A 19633-nucleotide genomic window follows, 5' to 3' on the forward strand; every position below is an offset into this window, starting at 1 on the left:
TCATCTGAGTGCAAATGTGTGTACGTCTTCCTGAGCCCGGTAGATCTGAGGGCCAGCTCTCCGCAATAGGCTTTCTATCACGCCTGCAGTTCCGATTGATCGTCTCGGCAATCAGCAATTAAGCCCTAGTGATCAGAGCGGGAGAGGGGGAGGAAGGGGGAGGGAAGGAGAGGTGGGAGGTAGCCCCCCCCACCACCCGACCAACCCCACCCCACTCCTCCTCTCTTGTCTGCCCAGGAAAGGCTTCACTCAGCTGGGGTGCGTTTGGCCCGGGGCTGGGCTCACTGGTGGAGGTTAACTCCAGCATAAATAAGCATCTTTGGACTCATTACAGGGATTAGAGAGTAATTCGCCTGCGAGGAAGGAGACGACTGCCAGGGTTTTGGTACAGTTTACTACAGTCTTATAGGGGCGAGGGCCCTAGAGATTACAGAGGGAGAGAGATGGAAAGGCAGCAAAAGAGAGAAAGGCCAAGGGAAAAGAGAGGCTGGCTGTCAAGTGTGTGTGTGTGTGTGTGTGAGAGTCAATCCAAGCCCCCGGCTGCCCCCTTGATCTTGAGCATGTTGGGGTGCTGTGAAAACGGATAATGGGAGTTAGAACGACCGGGCCTGTCTAGAGAGAAGTGTGCTGATTGTTATAACTTTCCCTCATCTCTCTCTCCTCCACTTAACTAAATAAACACCCAAGAGGTAGCACTCTATCAATTTTAATGATGTTGAAATACAATTTAGGCACAAAATACACAACAAATGCTAATTTGGCCATGATGAGAGGCATCAGAAATTCCTCCCATTATTTATTCAGCTGACTTTCTGCATTTTTCATCAGAACAAATATTCCCATTTCAACAAACACACACACACACAGACACAGACATGTGCTAACACACAGCCAATTTGGAGCATAAATCAACACGTTCGCTCATCAAATATATGCTCTGTGTGGTTCTCTGTAGTCTGTCCAGTGCACCAAAGACAAATAGTTCTGTCCAAAGTCCAGCCGGAGAAACGGAAGGGGCCAGAGGATTGTCAATATATGCACACATACATTAAACATAGCAGGTCGATGTGTATTCAGAAAAGACACAGACATCATAAAGACCGAAGTCATAAACTCACGCCATGTGAATCCTCCAAAAAAGGAGTGATGCTCACAGAAATGGGACTGTTAAGCTGCTTTCTTCTTGTTTTCATATAAGCCTGTTTTTACAAAATATCTTTATATGACACAGTTTAATTATTTAATAAGTTTTCATCAATATGTGGTAAACTTCAAAGGGGCAGTTCAGATTATTTGCTGTAGGGTTTTGTGTGTATACATATACCAAAACTCCAGGCACACCAAAATCACCAGTTTTATCTCACAAAATACAGATTTTGGTGGTCTACCACTGCCTTGATCTGTTAGTTTGTGCTATTGTGTGACTTATGTGTTTTAAAAGGATATTTTGGATTAACCAAAATCACACAATAACACAGACACACTAATAGATCAAGACAGCAGTAGACCAGCAAGTCCCATGTTCTGCAAGATAAAATGACTGATTTTGCCTTTGGATTTTGGCTGGTTTGGAGAGAGTGATATTTGGCTTGTATAACAGCTGTTTCTCATGGGAAAAGGGTGTCTGATGGCAAAGTAAAGCAGTGAATATATTCTAAATATACTCATCTGTGTTTCTCCTATTTGGGGTCTTGGGGCGTGTTGACTGCCATCTAATGAAGGTAATACACTAACTATTAATAAGCACCTCATACAACCCTACATCAAATAATCCAAACTATCCCTCTACTATCCCTCTAACATAGATTTATGTCATACAAAGGAGGTAAGTCATCTATTTGTTATATAGCTATAAAGGCATGAGCCATAATTTTCATTTCTATAAGCCCACTTTCAATGTTCAAAACAAGCTCAATCTTGACAGCTTCTTCACCTGCCAATCATCTCCACCTCCATCTTGACCAGCTCTGGCTGTCCTGCCTCTGCACCACATTTGGGACAGGTGAGGTAAGCGTCTGCAATGCTGTGGCTTTTGATGCAGTAGTAGCAAAAAACATGCCGGCAGCCCACTGTATGAGGCATGGTTGGCCACTCTCCACACAGTCCGCACTCTTTGAATACCCCCTGCCCTTCCGTCACCCTCTCTCCATCTGCGCTTCCTCCCCCAAAAACAATCGAAGACACTGTTGCCTTCAGTTTCCGCGTATTGATCAGCGGTAACAGGAAGATGAGGAACTCTGCAAAGCCGTGCCACAGCAGTTCCCGGTTCATATACTGGTAGGTTATGTCCCGGATGACATTGGGCTTGCTAAAAACTGCCCGAGCTCCTACTATCCTTTCAGCCAGGACAGGATGGCGACCTTTTCTTAGGAACACAAGGAAATTGATGAGACTTGAGAGCTGGGCGATACTAGAAACAAGGGTCAGACAACTGCGGAGACCCTGTTGGAGTAAGCCACTGTCTCTTTCAGGCACTCCTGGACTCAAACCCAAACACAGCAGCAGGCTGTGGGAACGTTCCTGAAGCCAGCGTGGACCTGTGGCGAGCAGGGCCAGCCCCAACTTCTGCCTGCGGGACAGAGGTCTGTAACGGGGAGACGAGGAGAGGGTGTTGTGGTAGCGGAGGCTTAGTAATGACTGGCCCACAGTGGCACTGCTAGAATACAGTGTGAACCTCCACACGAGCAGCTGGAGCAGAGCCCGCAATTCAGGCTCCAGCGGGGTGAGCAGGCCTGGGCGGCAGTTCTGGAAGCACTGGGAGAACTGGGTCCATAGCAGCTGCTCCAGAGCTGAGTCTAGCTCGAGGGCATCCAGCTGGCTGATGCGCAATACTGGGGTCTGCGGGTCAACATCAGTTTCCGACCGTCCATCTGTCCTTTTTTCATTGTCGTCATTTTCCAAACCTGTTGGAAAAACATATGCAACAAATGTTCAGTGTTCAGTTCAATTTCAGGATTTTCATAACTGAAACATTTTTGCAGGGTGGCTAAGAAAGGTCTTTTTACAGCCTGGTCTTTTTGTTTTGTTTCATTTCAGTGGTCATTCCTTGATGTCATGATAGATGAACAAGTGATCAGACATGTTTTAAACAAACAGGGCTGCATTTAACTATTATTTTCATTACTGATATATCTTCTGACTATTTTCTAGTCTATAAAATGTCAAAAAGTTTTTCAGAATTTCTCAGAGCCCAAAATGGCAACTTCAAATTTCTAATTTTGTCCAATCAGCAGTCCAATCCCAGACTCTTTATTTAATATCATAAATGAAAAAGAAAAGCAGAAAATCCTCACATTTAAGAAGCTGGAGCCAGCAAATGCTTGATTTTTTTCTTGAAATGTTAATTTAACAATTAATTGATTATGAAAACAGTTGGCAACTAACTTTCTTTCAGTCTACTAATCAATTAATCGACTAATTGTTGCAAATGAAACAAGATAGTAAAAAACTATACCCAAGGACGGCCAAACTACAAAAATAAGATCCAAATTGTAACACCCCCCTGCATTTTCCCTAAAACTGTCAGTGATTAAGTACATAAAAGTTTCAAGACTTTACATTATTAAATAGCTGATTAACATATAGGCAACACCAAACTTGATTTATTAAAGTCATGAACAAATTTCACACAGAGGCACAACTATTAAAGGACAACTAGGTTGTCGGGAGGAATGAGGCCCCGGAGGTGAGGCCCATCCTGTTAGGAAGGTTATTTTTTCTTTATACATAGGAACGGAAATCACTTTTCACATGTAAAACCCGTCCTTAATGCAACCTTTGAGCTGCGCAATGCAGAGGAGCAGGGGGTCTTAGACTGCTCTCTCCAGTGTATAAACACACACAATCCAGCACACACACATGCATAGACACACACACAGACGAGGCGAAGCCCAGGGGCTCTTGGTGCCTGCTCCCTCTGGAGATAGGGGTGTGTGTACAAATCACATCACTAGGGATTAGGCTAACGGCACAGTCTCTGGTACACCGTAAACATCTGCCAAATGTGGAACAATTTTCCTCCCCCTAGAGTCGACTCCATATGGGATCTCGCCATTGTGACGTCTGGGCTATTTTGCGCCGCATACGTTTCCAAACTGCTCACAGTTCCCCCAGTTTTATCTGCCCTTTCCTCAAATGAAACGCTTAAGAAGTGGGAGACTAACTAACGCAAGGAGAGACAGAGCAAGAGGCCCGCAGAGAGAGAGAGACAGAGAGGCCTTTTTTTGACAGTGGCTTTTGTGTCTCGCTGAACAGGATTTGTCACGAGGCTTTAAAAGAGATTTCAGCCGGGTAAATATGGCAGTTTTGACAGAAAGGGAGAGAGAGATGATGGTCACTTTAGACGTTTCTCGAGGAGGTAGAAAAAACATTCTAATATGCGGTGGCAATGCTTGGGGTTTATTGTGGTGCACAGGACCATCTGTGTATTCATGATGTTTCAATAGAGCCAGGATACACCGTCCAACTAACTTAGAATTAGCAAATGAATGAAAAAAGAGTGAATTCACGCTGAAGTAAGCAGGTGTGACAAATTCATTGAGCTGCATTTGAAATGCTGCCATGTTTAGTGACTAGAACCTCGCCTGTGATGGAAGTAGAGTTTGGATTAAAAAAAAAATAGAGGTAGTCTGAATGTGTACGGTAACCAATAAACAGGCTCCAATTGTTTAGCTTAATCTGAAAGTTTTTCCTTGATGGGAGAAAATGTGCAGATTATGTCCCTAGTGTATGTGTATGTGTATGTGTATGTGTGTGTGTGTGTGTGTGTGTGTGTGTGTGTGTGTGTCTGTGTCTGTGTGTATCCAACAGGAACAGCAGAAGCTGCAACTTCTTTGTGTGAAATGATGAACTGACTCTTCAAACTGAGAAAATATAGAAAATATAGGAAATCAAATTTGCTTGCAGTGTTAGTTAGTGTAACAGAACAGTTGTTAGTTCAACTCAATATCTTAAATTTATTATTACATCTTTTCTCAGGTACCATAGAATTAATATTAAGTTTATGTGACTCTTTACAAAATTACTTCAACATGGCCTTTCAAATTCAGTCAACTTAAAATTTTAAGGCAGTTCTGACACTAAGTTACAAGTTAAACAAATCAAATCATAGATTTTCATAATCACACAAAGGAGGTTAGTCAAGCAAATAGAGTTAGGATTGGAAAAAAACTGAGGGAGTTTGAATGTGTATAGTAAACAATAAATAGGCTACATAGCTTAAATTTTTCCTTGATGGGAGAATTACGTTACTGGTGTGCATGTACATGTATGTCAAGGGTAGACTTGATCTATGCAGAGCTCTAATACACAGCTAAATTAATCTATCAGTCCATAGTTACACACACACACACACAGAGCCAGGTGGTGGAAATCCCCGTCACAGCAGCAGCCCTCTCGGGAGCATAAACCCGGCCGGGTCCAATATTCTTTTCAAAGCCTTTTATCGAGCAGTTTACAAGTTATGAATGAATATGTTTTATTTGGGGAAACACGGTATTGACAGCCACCTATCAATAGTAATGTGACTATTGTCAAGGGTCTGTCAATATTAATGTAATTATGATGTAGAGGGATCAGAGGGATGCCGGAGTCGGGGGCCAAGTAACATCTCCTGCCCACTGCCATATCAATAGCTGGGATTGCTATTGACAGCTTCCCTTCAGACTTGCAGCACTTGCCAAATATATAACAAGCAGACACTTCAGTCAATGCCGGGCTGCCTATAAAAATTAAGCATTTGAATTTACAGGCCTTTTACCGTGGACAGCTGGAAATCCATGTTCCTTATGTAATAGTCAAAAGTCACAGTCAATGCCAGTGTTTACAGAGCACTGGCGTGGTGTGTGTTAGAGGACACACACTACAGCATTTGCACACAAAAAGCATACACAGACACAAGCAGACGGACTCTTTCTCTCTGATGTATTCACTCGCACACACCTGATGAGATATATTGACTTGATGATTCTCTCGCGGGTCAGCCAACCAACCGACCCGGAGACAAAGTGCCCTCTCTTGGAGAGTCGGCGGCTCACAACTGACGGAGTCAGAAGGCAGGTTATGGAGGAGTTCGCGGAAAATCAACACCTGAAAAGTCTGGGGTCTTGCTTTTCTATCAGAGCTGTATAAAATACTTTAAAAACATCTTCCTGGGAATATTAAAGGGTATTTTGATTCAGGTCAGATGAGAGTTTTTTTTCCCTTGCCTTGTTCCCTTGGCTTGTGCATCTTGTTCAGACAAAGATAGTGCACTGACTCAAGGCTGACTGCCATAGCTTACAGACAACAACAACAACAATATCCAATCTAACAGGGAACACACTGCAACATAGCTTCAAGGCAAAAGAGGCCATGACCAGTGTGAGGAAGGAGAGGCGAGGCAACAAAAGCGCGCGGAGCATCAGACTGAAGCCTCGCAGCTGCACCGGGTCCTCTGAAAACTAGACAACGGGGCTGTAATGACAGCTACCCGACAGAAAGACGGATAGACAAAGAGACAGACAAAAAAAGACAGACACGTCAGACAAACACGTCATGAAACCCCCAGCTGGGAGCTCTGAACTACTGTCTACTGATACAGTGGAGGGGGGGAAAAACTGGGGGCAAAGATAGCTGAGGAGGAAAAATGAGGGAGGGGGAAAAACAGATAAGCACAAACCTCTCCCTAGGAGCTGACCTTGAGACTGACGGTCACAATAAAGGGGGAGGGAACATTCCTGAAGCGTACACGGCTCAGCCACACTGAGGTGCGGGCATCCAGGGAATAGCCTATAGACAGAGGAAGGCTGCACTTTCTTCTTGACCTTGGCTTTGGTGTCTAGGGAGGGGGTGAGGGGTGTTTAGAGCAGGGGGACTAAAGACTGAGGGATGCTGGGAAGGTGGAAAATCTCTGGGGCATTGCTTTTTCTGCAGTGGACAAGTGCTCCGAAGCCGCACACGAGCACGGCCATAGCCGGGATTTTAGAAATACTGAGGTCATGATTCCTGGGACTCATGACCTCATCAAGGGTTCGTTAATGTTTTTTTGAGAAATCTACTTGCCCAAAATCAATTTTTACTACACCACCCTTACACTAATGCTTTTATTTATTTTTGGTTATCAAATAACAACAAAGACCCATGTTAATTGTCATGTCTAATCTACTGGAATGTAGATTACTGTACTGAAATTGTCAGAAAATAGTGAAGATGTCCATCACAGTTGTTCATCCAAGGTGGTGTGTTTAAACGTTTATCAGTGTAAAACCTAAAAATATTCTGTTTGATTTGATAATTAACTCCACCCTCCATTTTTTAAAGGCTGAAAATGGCATTTTTGCCACTGCTGCATGAAAAATTACTTAACGTTAACTGATTAACAAAATAGTTTAACTCTTTTTCACCACTTGTCCAGTTGGGCATGTGAGTTGCCAGATTAAAGGCTCATTTAAGCTCTATGTTAGATATGCATATGGATAAGGACAGAGCCTTCTGTCCATACTCTCCATTCATTTTGTCTTTATTTCTGCACAGCTTCCGGAAGCTTACAAATATGGACAAAACAGAGCAGTACATCTGGTAATCATGGGGACAGTATAGCGAGACATGACCACAGGACACAACAAAGAAATTTTAAAAATCTTTGAGTATTGGAAATGTCATCAATTAGGCTGGTTAGTGAAAAGAATCCTCCACCCACGTATCACAACCTATTTAATGACTGTAGCAGGTATAGTATTACTACCTCCTCTAGTGTCACCATGTCTGTTGTTGTCATAAACTCAATTCAACAAGTATGGCCAACAAGTATGGCCAATTTTGAAATCACTCTTTTTCAGTTCAGTGTGATATTGCACTGAAATTCAAATAAATTGAGCAGAGGAACAAAACTGTAGCATATTTCAGGTTTTGCCCAAAATTTCCTCACAAGTGTTCTAACACTCATCACTCAAGCTCATCCAAACAATAAGCCATCATCTAAAAGCTATGATCTAAAAGGTGAGATGATGCCAACCTTTGTTCACAACACACCGTGATTCAACTAAGTAGTTTCAACAATTTGTCACTTTAATTTAACATTTTAAGCAATATGTATAATGATTTTTTTTTAAAGATCCAGGAAAAATACCATGGACATGACCTCAGTGTCCTCAATGGCAGCCATAGGCCAGCACACAAGTCTATCATCCTATGCCAGTTGGAAACTGTGTCCAAAAGTCTCGATTTAGCTCCTGGCGTGGTGTAGTGCTCAAATTCCTGAGCACTTAGCTATGGTTGTTAGCATAATATATTTGCTGAAATAATGCATAAACGTTCACTTGGCTTTCTATGATGCTTGTAGCGAGAAATAGGCTATGCATTGGCAAAGCATGCTGGATTACAACTTTACATTTTCTTCTCTCGCTCATGTAAATTAATTTCTGTAAAAGCTCTGGTGAATAAAACCTATTTCTCTGAGCACTCCCGTCTCGTTTTTTTTTCCCTCCTCTCCCGCTCCCTCACTTTATTGCCCTTCTTTCGCCAGGAACGAGTGCGGGCCTATTAGCCACGGCCTGCTAATGTCCTCACTATGAAAACGGATGAGAATGTCAGATTTAGAACTTTTAAGAGAGTGATGTCATACAGCAGACCACAGGCATTACGGGGACGCTAAGATTACCCAGGCGGTAACCAGACTAATTGTTATGAGTCTGTTTCATGAAAAATGAATGTGTGCAAATGCACAGAGGGGTCTTCAGGCTGTATGTGTGTGTGTGTGTGTGTGTGTGTATGTGTGTGTGTGAGTATGTGCGCGTCATACACTAATGCTTTATCAAGGCTCTCCTCTTTCTCTAATCACCCAAGACTCCTCCGAGCCACAGGGTGAGGGCCAAGTTAATGCCTGAACACAAAAAAAAAAAATACACATCAGTCCAACAGCCCATCTGACAGACAAAAAATGTGCTCTGCTTAATCTGGTTTGCTCAGAAGGTAAATTATTTAAGAGAATTAATTGATTTCATGAGTACAAAGGTTCAGTATGCTAAGGCTGTATGAGTAATAAGTACAGGGGTTTGCAAAAAAACAACTTAAAAAGTAATGAAACATTTAGAGGGCAGAGAGGCACAATGAACGTGGAAGAAAAAGCGGAACAGCTAATAAAAGGGAGAAGTGAAGTTGTGTCTTTCTTAGGAGTCAATGAGAGATCACTGGGGCCTCACCTCATGCAAATACAATGTGTTATGCTGAGGAATATTTGATCAGCGCATTTCTTAGCTTCCCTTTATGCATGAAAAACACAGGGCATAATAAAAGATAAAACATTTTGTCTGTTTTTTAATCTGCAACAACAATTAAAATGTCTGCGGGAGTGGAACATTTTAAACTGAGGAGAAAATGCTTTTTGTGTTGAGTAAAATCAGCAAGAAAGTGAAGGCCACTGCAGCTACAGCAGTTCAACCCACTGTACAGAAGCTATGGTTAGGAATTCATCTTGGATGTATATCTGTGAATCAGTTTGAGGAACTGGATTGCCACTGCTGTAAACTATACCCCTAATGATATGATGACAAGTTATACTTTCATCTCAATTTGGAAGTTTAGGCTGATGCCTTCATTTCCTGCAAAAATAAAGAAAAAGTCCCTTCTGGTATTGTACACATTACAGCTAGTGCTCTGCAAATATGGAAATAATTAAGGATAATGACTTATCAATGATAGATTAATTGGTTGTTAAGAATTTGATTAATCACGTAAAATTTAATCGATCTATCAACTAAAGATCTGAAATATTGCGGAAATTATTTTTATGAGTGTGCTCCTAATCTTATCTGATATTCAATTATATGTGTTTAATATGCAGGCCTCTACATCTTTATGTGTCACAGGCTATGCAATGCTGTCAGAGAATATGCAATACGCTACTGTGGAAATAAAGCTTTGCTTGAGGGGGAAAAAAAGCATTTGGTATTGTTTCACTATAAAAAAGTCAAGGATGATGAGTTGAATGAATATTCTGTGCAGAGTTCAATCAACTCATTAAAATAAGTCTCTAAAGAAACATGATCAATACATTAGCAGACTTCCCAGCATGCATTGTTTGAGAGTTAAAACTCTCCTGAGACCCTTGTTTTTTTTAGTTTGAAAAAAACATATATGATAAAAACTTGCTGCATGTTTCTAACACACTTGAGATAAGTTACGCTTGCTTGTTTTTCCAATAATGAAAACACAGTAAACTATGATGAAAGTTAGTATTAAATTTGGTCTCTACAAAGTAGCTTCAAGAGGAGCAATTGTTCTCTGTGTGAAATAAAAAACTGACTTTTCAAACTGAGAAAATGTGAAAAGATATCAAATTTGTTTGAGATGTCTGTCAGTGTGGCTGAAGAGTTGTTAGTTCAACTTGATATCTTAAGCTTATTAAACATGTTTTCTAAAGTACAACTGAATTAACATTAAGCTTATTGAACCAGAAAAAAAAATACCTCAACTTCTCTTTTTAAATTCAGTCAATTTAGAATTTTAAGGTAGCCTGCACACTAACTTTTTAAGCTAAAACAAACAGTTTATTTTTATAGCATCGATATAAGCATTTTCTATGCATTTTAAATTATTATTATTTGACTGATTGATTGTTAATGTTCGATTGAGGAAAGTGCTTACAATTTGCAATCCTAGAAAGAATACGTAGAGACAACTAAATTTGATAGACTTTCGGTGTAGCACACTGGATGTTTAGAGAAGATCTCCATTGCCTATCTATAATAACAGCTACTTTTGTGTCTGTCAGTTCCTATCAGTCTGTTGTAAGTAATGATTAGTATGAAATGACATAGCGATACAGACTGAAAATGTACTGACGGCACATTAGATTATCAGTTAATTGCAGCCTTGATTCAGTAAAATATTCGCTTATTAGAGCTTCTAAAATTAAAATAGTTGAAATGAAAAACCTCTGGTGGTGTTTGGTGTAGTTAGTTGTAGCCCGTTTCTTCGTGTAATGTCACAGTCTATGTGCAATATAATGTTTTTTGTTCCGTTAAATGACTGAAACTATAAGGCTGATCCATCTAGGGTGAAATTCTTTACAAATAAGAGCACAGATAACCCCACTGCTTTTATCACTTGCCTTCATCCGTAAACTGTATAAAATGACCCCATGACCCCAGAGTGACATCATAGCCCAATTTAACTTCAGTGACTCCCTTAAAAACACACTCATTACATTAAGTGTTTAGCTCCAGAGGCACGGGCCTATACTTCATTCTCATGCAATCAGCCACCCCACATTCACCTCATAATGACATTGTCTCTTAATTTTTTTTGAGCCCATGCCCATCAGTCTTTAACAACAACAAAACCCAAATCTGCTCCATTTTGATAATAAGGCAAGAGCATTATGTGATAATCACAGTGGGGATTAGGTTTTGGCACAGTGTGCAAGAGCAGTGCAGTCAAAGCCACTGGAAAAGAGAGATATAACCAAGAGACAGATAAGAGTAGAGGAGTGATGATTGGGATGAGAGAAATGAAGTGAGTAGTCTCTTGAAAATCAATAAGATCAACTTTGCCTTGAATCTCAATGTGGAAGGTTTTGATCTCTGGCACTGATTATTTAGGGGAATAATGGAATTATGTGCGGAGCAGTATAACATACTCTTGAAGGAACACACTCTCACAAGGTTACCATCCAAAGTTGCAGTTGGTAAATACACCTTGAGATGACTCGCAATGAATACTAATTGGTCATTTGAGCCAGTGTGCACTATACAGATCGATAGAAATCAACAATCGATCTGCAAACATGCAGGAAAAGGCAATGAATGTGGCTTTAGAGACACAACACTGACACTAAACAGTAACAAGGAGGTAATACACTGGTCATTGCGCCGTTTAAAAGAAGACGACGTGCCCCTTTTGAGCTTCGTGTCGAAATACCAAAGTATGAAGGAGAATACTGAAGCTGAATGTTCGCTATACAACACAACGAAGATATATTTACCCATTTCTTTTCAGGGGAAGGGTGAAGACAGCCCAGTCCTCACCGATATGTCGAAAACAATCTGTATTTCCGGGGTATAAAATTGTAGCCCGCCTCTTAAAGAGAACTCTCAAATGGTGTGCTGCAACGTCACGATCAGGAAACCACTGGTTGAAATTAGCCAATCACATCACACAGCGCCAAGGCAGCGGCAAACTGCAGAGGGAAGCGTCGGTCTGTGTGGATGTAATTCATTTTCACAGTCCTCCGTTGTAGTAACGGCACATAGCGACCAAGTTGTTGGTGATGCCACGGTAATTCACACCAAGTAACACAGATAATTTCTTACATACACTCAAAATGCCAGTCATTGACTTTTTCAGGCTGCTCTTCTGTTGTGGAATAAGGTAAACTAGCTAATGTTATAAGGCTGTGCAAAGATTTGACCACAATTACATGCCTTGATTATGAGTGTTAGCTAACTATTTTTAAGCTAGTTTTTAGCCTTTTCAGGTTGCAGCTAGTTTCATAAGCAGTGCAGGTACTTAATTCATGCACTGCTGAAAACTTGCACTGCCATGAGCCAGAAGACAACAATGACTGAGTCAACACAGAGCTCGAAGCCATTGTGTCAGGGAAGTGATACTTTGAACCTAGCCTCTGCTTCAGGAGAAACAGAGCTGAGAGTTGCCAATCAGAGTCCTGGGACCGACGAAAACAACATTAAACAGCTCTTACGTGAGTTCAGAGGACTTTACCACCAGAGGCTAAGATGTCTGGAGTTGGACACCACTGTAACCCAGCAGGAACAGCTGCAGGTGAGTACACGTGGATTTTCGAGGTTGGTTAACTGTATTGTTAACGGTAGCGTGGCCGAGCGGTCTAAGGCGCTGGATTTAGGCTCCAGTCTCTCTGGAGGCGTGGGTTCGAATCCCACCGCTGCCATTATCAGCATGTAGGGGTCTGATTTATTAATCCTGATGTTGTAGAAAGGATGTGAGGTCCAGAGGGTGGTTTTGTAAATGTGTAGTAACCCGAAATACTTAGTCAACTCTCATGATATACTTACACCAAGAAACTATCTGTAACTTGCAGTGTTTTTCCTCTCTTACTGTTGTTATGCCATTTTCCAAGAAGGTCTGGACACAGTTGAGTGAGTTAAATATCTGAGCAGAGATTATGATGATGATGATACGTTATTATAGGGCTAGACAATATATTGATACGATATATCGATATGATATCGATATCATGATATGAGGCTACATACTGTTTAAGATTTTGGAAATCATTATTAGGGATATGAGAAGATATCAGTACTCTTGACTAGTGCAGTGTTATCTTTTGTGATACTGTATCGATTCTTAGAAACTCATATGTTGATATTGTGATACATGCAATGATTTGTAGCAGTGGTTTATTTTTGTCTTGTTGAATTCCCTGACCACTTGACAGCAGTTCTTTCATCTATCTTCACTGTTTGGATTTCATAAAAAGTAAAGTTGTTATGACTCAGATTTTGTGCATAGGATGTTGTCTTCCTTATACTATAACGGTGTCCCCAAAATTAGATGAGAAAGATATCATTCATCCATTCATTCATTTTCTGTAACCACTTATTCCCAAAGCGTCGCGGGGGCTGGAGCCTATCCCAACTGACATTGAGCAAGAGGCGGGGTACACCCTGGACAAGTCGAGAAAGATATCAATATATCAATATATTGACTCGTAACTACTGTACTATGGTTTGTATTATATTGCCAGATTTTTGTCAGTACACAACCCTCATTGTTATATTGTGACATAGGATAAGTGTTGTCTTTGTTTTAATATTTGTCCTTACCCATTTATTCATTATATCCACATTACTGATGATTATTTCTTAAAAATCTCATTGTGTTAATATTTTGTGAAAGCACCTATGATATTGTCACAATATTGATAGAGACATTTCATTAAAAAATATCTTGATATTTGATTTAGTCCATATTCCAGTCCTACTTAATGTACCGTTGGGTAGTTTTAGTTTATTTTTGGTTGGTTTTTGGTTTAAAATGCATCATGCATTATCAATTAAGCCAAGAAAGTAGTCTGAACCCTGAATTATATTCATAAATCCAGACAACAGCATAACCTAAGTTTAAAAAAAGCACTACTGAGGACTCCATTCAGACCAAAAGTCTCTACAAGGTTTGTAGTTTTCTGCCGACATCTATTGTCATTAGGTTATCATCCATCCGATACAAATCAAAGAGCATCCTGTCCACTGTGACTCGGGCATCAGAAGATGACCTCCGTCCTGTCAGACAAATGACAGGAGGAAGCACAGGGGTGCTTTCATAAAGCCGCAGCACTTGTAACAGGTGGCAAATTGCATTATGTTTCCATCTGAGCGGCAGAGATCAGGAACACAGATCCACACTCATATTTAAAAAAGAGAGGTTTCTAATCATCAGGATTGTCATGTGACATCATTTAGCTACAGAATGTAGCCTGTGTGAGCTGGGCTGTGCATCAAAGCAAGTGTAACAAGGTTTCAGAGATGGGTTTCGGTCAGCCGGCCCCAGTCGCGGGCCTCCTTAACAAGGTTACGTGTTTAGAACCCAGGAGCTCCCAAGTCCTAAAGGTTGATGTGCACAGTTAATCATAAAGCTTGTCCATTGAAAACACAGCGACCATTCATCCATGAACCCATTGTAGTTTTATGATGTTTCCTAACATGTTAAACACTTTGACAAACTCCTAATTAAAGAATTCATACAAAGTATTTTTTATTAGAGGAGTGATCACAGCTAGAAAATAGTAAACCAACATGTTGCTGAGTTTTATGGAATTTTATGGAACCCTTTTCAGTTCCACACCTTAAAAACAATGTCAGTCTTAGAATATTATCTTAGATACTGTCACATCTACCACCTTTGTAAACTTAACTCTCCCTGAAGCTATACATCAGTGTTATGCTATCCGTCAGGGGACGATATAAACCGCTTGTTGACTTTTTTGGCTGTAGGGGACAGACAGTTATGAACGCAGATGTACAGGTGCTCCTCTAAGGCAAAATAATTCTGAAATTCAGTGGCACTCCCTTTTATCAGAGCTGCGATCATTAAGGTATCTGGCTACCTGTTCAGTCCCTTTAAGGAAAGAGTGCACAAGTAGGATTTTCAACTAAGATAAAAGGCTGACCTGAAAGACTGTATTGAGGAACTTGAGGATTTGATATATTCAGTCAGTTGTGGAGCATGTTCGGTTGACCTATTTATTTTTTTGTAAACAATCAAATGTGAACTTAGAAATGCATTTCTTTCAAATACAAAGCAGCAACAGGGAATAAAATATCTCTTAGCCTGACCTAACCCCTGACCAACCACATACTCTTGCCTGCATATATAGTATTCCTTTCTAACAATAATAATACAGTTCAGAGGTCATTTACTGTGAATCCTAGGTGGGCTGCTGTATGAAAGCCAAGATTACATGACCTCCTTGTCTGGCAGGGCTGGTGTTTTGGAAAGTAAAATAATGTTTTAAATTTCAAAACCAATTCAATTACCGTTGTGAACATGGTGCTTCATGATTAGGCCTGAGCAATACAACAATAGCGATATGTATCGGCAATCGCCAATCATTTAACAGGTGGTGGTGTTCAGTTGCATCATTGACGTGTGACACAATGGAAACGGTGAGAAAATTAGTGCAGGTGTTGAGGAAAGCAGTTTTTGGGTTTTTATGAAGTTAGGTTAGGTTAAATTAAATTCAAAATGAAGTGGTTAAATTCAACCTTTTACTCTCCTGGTCTTGACTAAAAATAGGTGATTAAAAATGATTAATGATAATTGATAACATGATCATTTATTTGGCTTTATTCCTGAGTCCAATACATGATGAAATTAGGGCAATGATTTTAAGTACTCATCTTCGTGTTTTCTTCAAACTGTATAAAGAAGGGGAAAGTGTTAGTTATCAAGCAGTGCATGCTGGGAAGTCTGCCAATATTTTATGTATATGGTGGTGTGTTCTTTATACTATAACAGTTTACCTAAAATTGGATCATAAAAACGGCATATATCACCTTGCTTACAGTGTTGCGATATATTGTAATATATTGAATAGTAACCCCTGTATCATGTTACGTATCAGATTGCCAGATTCTTGTCAATACACAGCCCTACTATTTGATGAAGTGTCTATCGCTGATACATCACTATTATTTTATCGTCCAGGCCTATAGTAGTGCAAGTGAAAATTTACCTCAATAGGTAGAGCTGCTGTAAATCTAATGTAAAAACATAAGCAAGGTCTTGCTCCTCTTGTCTTTCTGGTCCTACCCCAAATGCATGGACTGCTTCTTGCAGTGGAGCGAGACCCCTGTAAGCCATAGATTTCACCATCCCCGCATTTTGAGCTTCAGATGTGTGTTTTTGTCACAAAGTAAAAGAATCACAACCTGCCCTGCGAGGCTATTGACTCCCCACCTCATGTATCTCCCTGTTAAATCAGATTTTTAATCTCAGTGGGACTACCCTAAAGACGCAAGGGTGAAATGAAAACTAAATAAAACATACATTTTCACACTCCGTTATCCTGTTTGTCTGGGGAGCTCTCATGTTTCCCTTGTGAGATCATCATTGGAGGCGTATAGTCGGCTGTTTTTGTGTCAAAGTGATATCTGACATCACTTTGACGTTTGATGATTCTTGGGGAAATTATGCATCTGACTTCTGTAATCTGTCAATTTCAAAAACACTGATTTGCCAAGAGGGAGTACTACATTTATAGGTCAGCGAGGATGACATACTGTCTTTGCCACTCTGTCTCTCAGGGACGACGTTCATATTGCATCTAATTTGCAATAGCGATTTATGCTCATTGGCAACTGTTGGCCCCAGTGTGGGAGGTAGTGTATGTTCTTAAAGCAGTGAAAAGTTACAGAGAGGAAATTGGGCTGGATAGATTGGTTTAGTGCTTGACTTCCAAGACTGTAGACTGGCATTTGTGTCCCTTTCCTAACTGTAATTCAGCATGCTTTAATCATTTAATATTGTTTTGTTTGTCAATGATCTTTCTCTTTGTCCAACCAAATATTTTTTTGCCTACAAATGATCATAAATATACATTCACAGTCCACACAAATGAATATTGAGGGGAAAACAAATGAAAACGTGCCAGTGAAAATTTTGCACATACTTATGAATATTGTGTTCATATGTTCATAAAAATCTAATTATGTTTTCCCCACAGCATGCAAAGCTAATACAAAATAGTTGTATATCATTTTAATTCTTTGGCAAAACTGCTGCATTTTGTTTATAAGTGACCCAAATTGTACATAATTTTTGATAAACAAAATGACGTGTTTACTGCTCTCTGGTTTTAAACAGGAATTTTAGTTTGTCATTGATTTGACTAAATGAAATAAAACAATTTGTATTATAGAAAAAAAAACTGCTTGGTTCTACTGTCGGCTTGTTAAAACACAGCCAATAAACCACTGTTTGATCCCGCTGTGCTGTTATTCTTGCAGAGAAAAGTGAATTTCCTGCGGTCTTATGTGAATGACCTCGCAGTCCAGAACCAGGTGCTGGTTCAGACCATCGAGGATCTGCAGAAGGAAGCTGATGACGAGGTTTCCAACTTGGGAATGAAGCTACGCACTCCTGACGGTGGTTTGGAAGTAAGGTTTTACAAATGTTTTTAAAGCATTTGGCTTAATGAAGTAGTTGGCCCATGTAGAGTATCATTGTTTTCTTTGATATTTCTCTGTTTTAAACAAATTTACAGTCATGTGTATGGTACCTATTTTCCTAATAAATGTAAGAAGTATTGTTTATTAGGATTACATATTTTATTAGGAGGTTTACATATTTTTACAGACATATTAAATAGTACAACCATAATGGCAAAAAATGTTTTTGCGCATGTAGATAACATAAACTTGAAAACTTTTTAATGAGCTGTTCAAGCTTAAGTTTGGCCATTTGGATTGTAATATGTGTAGTAGTGGTTCCCAATTGGTGTGCCGAGGCACACTTGACTGCCATGAGTCAAGTCCAGGGGTGCCTTAGGATTTAGTGACAACCATTACATTATTATTGCAATGTACAATTCAGTTTTAGTACTTTATACACACTCATTTTCCTAGTGTAGAGGCAAATTAAATACTTTTGGCCACAAAACCTCTGCAACCCACTTCCACCAGTAGTACTCAGGCCTCACTGTCCTGCCTCAGCCATTATATATGTGTACTTCAACTTTTTTCTGCTTACATGCAGCCTCCCAAAGTACAGTTCGTTCTATAATGCATAGCTTTAGCATAGCATAGTTCTGTGAGGGAGACCACAAGACCTGGTCTGATCTGAAATTTGTTGTCATGATCTCTGCTGGAATGGTGAACTTCTGCTTTTGATCCACTTGCACCTCTCAGTCACAATCTGTGTCCAGCAGGCATGATTCCCTCAGCATAGTTGGAAGCTTTGGGAATTTCCCTGCTGGTACGAAGGTGTTGATGTTAAAGCAACCAAAAGTCAGTGGAGATAGGGTGTTGGTAGCAGTTCTCCTTTGCTCCGGGACACTTGCCAATTGCCAGACGACATGAAAGAACCTTGAAGGAGTTTGCTACTTGTGTAACAGGTGTTAGTTTAAATCTCACACGCTTAGGTCTGGCAGTAGTCAACTAAGGTCTGGCAAACCACTGGGCTTGCAATAAGTCGTGTCCAGAAGGGAAACTTAGATCTCAAAAGATCTTGTGAGAGTTATCATTTTAACCCAAACCATGATCTTTCCCTAACCCCAACCAAATGTTTTTTGTCCCTACCCAGATAACTATAGTGTTGTCACATTATAAGATATAATAAGTTTGTACAATGTGCACAATGAAGAAACAACATGTACATAGCTCGCAAGGGTTTTGCAGATCAAAGGTTGCTTTCCAGACACAAATGTTGTAATAAACTAGTGGAAAGCCTGAACTTGAAGATCCCGATGACTCTTCCTGTGTGTGCAAACATGTACGGAGTTTTAGGTGTAAACCCAACAACAAATACATTTACTTACTTCCTTACCATCCTGTTTATCCACATACATTTATTTGGTATTGTGCAATAAGTCGAGCAACATATGTCAATAGAATGAAATGTCTAGTCATGAACACTATCTGTACACAAATATCAAGCACACATAATCACAACAGTGGTAAGAGAGAAAACAAGACAGAGAATAACAGCTCATGGCTTTCTTTTCTATTCTGTGGTACCATTGTCTCCAAGATCCTTTGTTTGTGTACACTACTCGAGGCCAAGGCCTCTTCGACTTTACAGAATCCAATCAGTGGAGATCACACTGAATATGGTTCACAGTTAAGTCCATGAAAAGCCCTCATTGTTTAGAGAGAATAATATCCCTACGTAGAATAATAGCAATATAGAAAAGCAATTAGAATGAGCATGGAGCTGATTTGGACACAATGGCAAAAATACTTTGTTAAGACCTGGTGTTAAAGATACACCGAGCTCTTCCAGATAAGCTGCATGTAAACTGAAAAAAGAGTCGAGCAGAGAAAGGCCCTCTGTTATTATCTTTTAAGTTTGTGGCTCCAATCATTTTCTGAGGAAACCACAAATTGTTGTTCATTCTTAGCAGACTGGAGGTGGAAAGCTTTGTAGAAAAATGCTCTACCCAAGTGTTTTTCTTTCT

General features: G+C 40.2%; 2 protein-coding genes and 1 non-coding gene across 3 annotated transcripts in view; 2 read left to right on the plus strand and 1 right to left on the minus strand.

Annotated features, from left to right (window-relative positions):
- Positions 1-1793: 1793 nt before the first annotated feature.
- On the minus strand, positions 1794-12044 carry pex2 (peroxisomal biogenesis factor 2). Its single transcript, XM_084710337.1, has 2 exons — positions 11963-12044; positions 1794-2903 (listed from the first exon to the last, which is right to left on the minus strand). Exons 1-2 carry the CDS (start codon positions 11964-11966, stop codon positions 1930-1932), a joined length of 978 nt encoding a protein of 325 aa, XP_084566463.1. The 5' UTR covers positions 11967-12044; the 3' UTR covers positions 1794-1929.
- LOC146307411 (uncharacterized) overlaps positions 12010-19633 on the plus strand; it is a 130185-nt gene continuing 122561 nt past the window's right edge. The window contains exons 1-3 of the mRNA XM_084710395.1: positions 12010-12036; positions 12478-12759; positions 17466-17615. Coding sequence (XP_084566521.1) covers positions 12010-12036; positions 12478-12759; positions 17466-17615 — 459 coding nt within the window. The remainder of the gene's footprint in view (positions 12037-12477; positions 12760-17465; positions 17616-19633) is intronic.
- Positions 12805-12886, plus strand: trnal-uag (transfer RNA leucine (anticodon UAG)). Its single transcript has one exon. It is a non-coding gene; the product is annotated as a tRNA-Leu (tRNA).

This window comes from Lutjanus erythropterus, chromosome 21 (genome assembly GCF_056507025.1).
Source record: "Lutjanus erythropterus isolate fLutEry1 chromosome 21, fLutEry1.hap2, whole genome shotgun sequence".
Taxonomy (NCBI): domain Eukaryota; kingdom Metazoa; phylum Chordata; class Actinopteri; order Lutjaniformes; family Lutjanidae; genus Lutjanus; species Lutjanus erythropterus.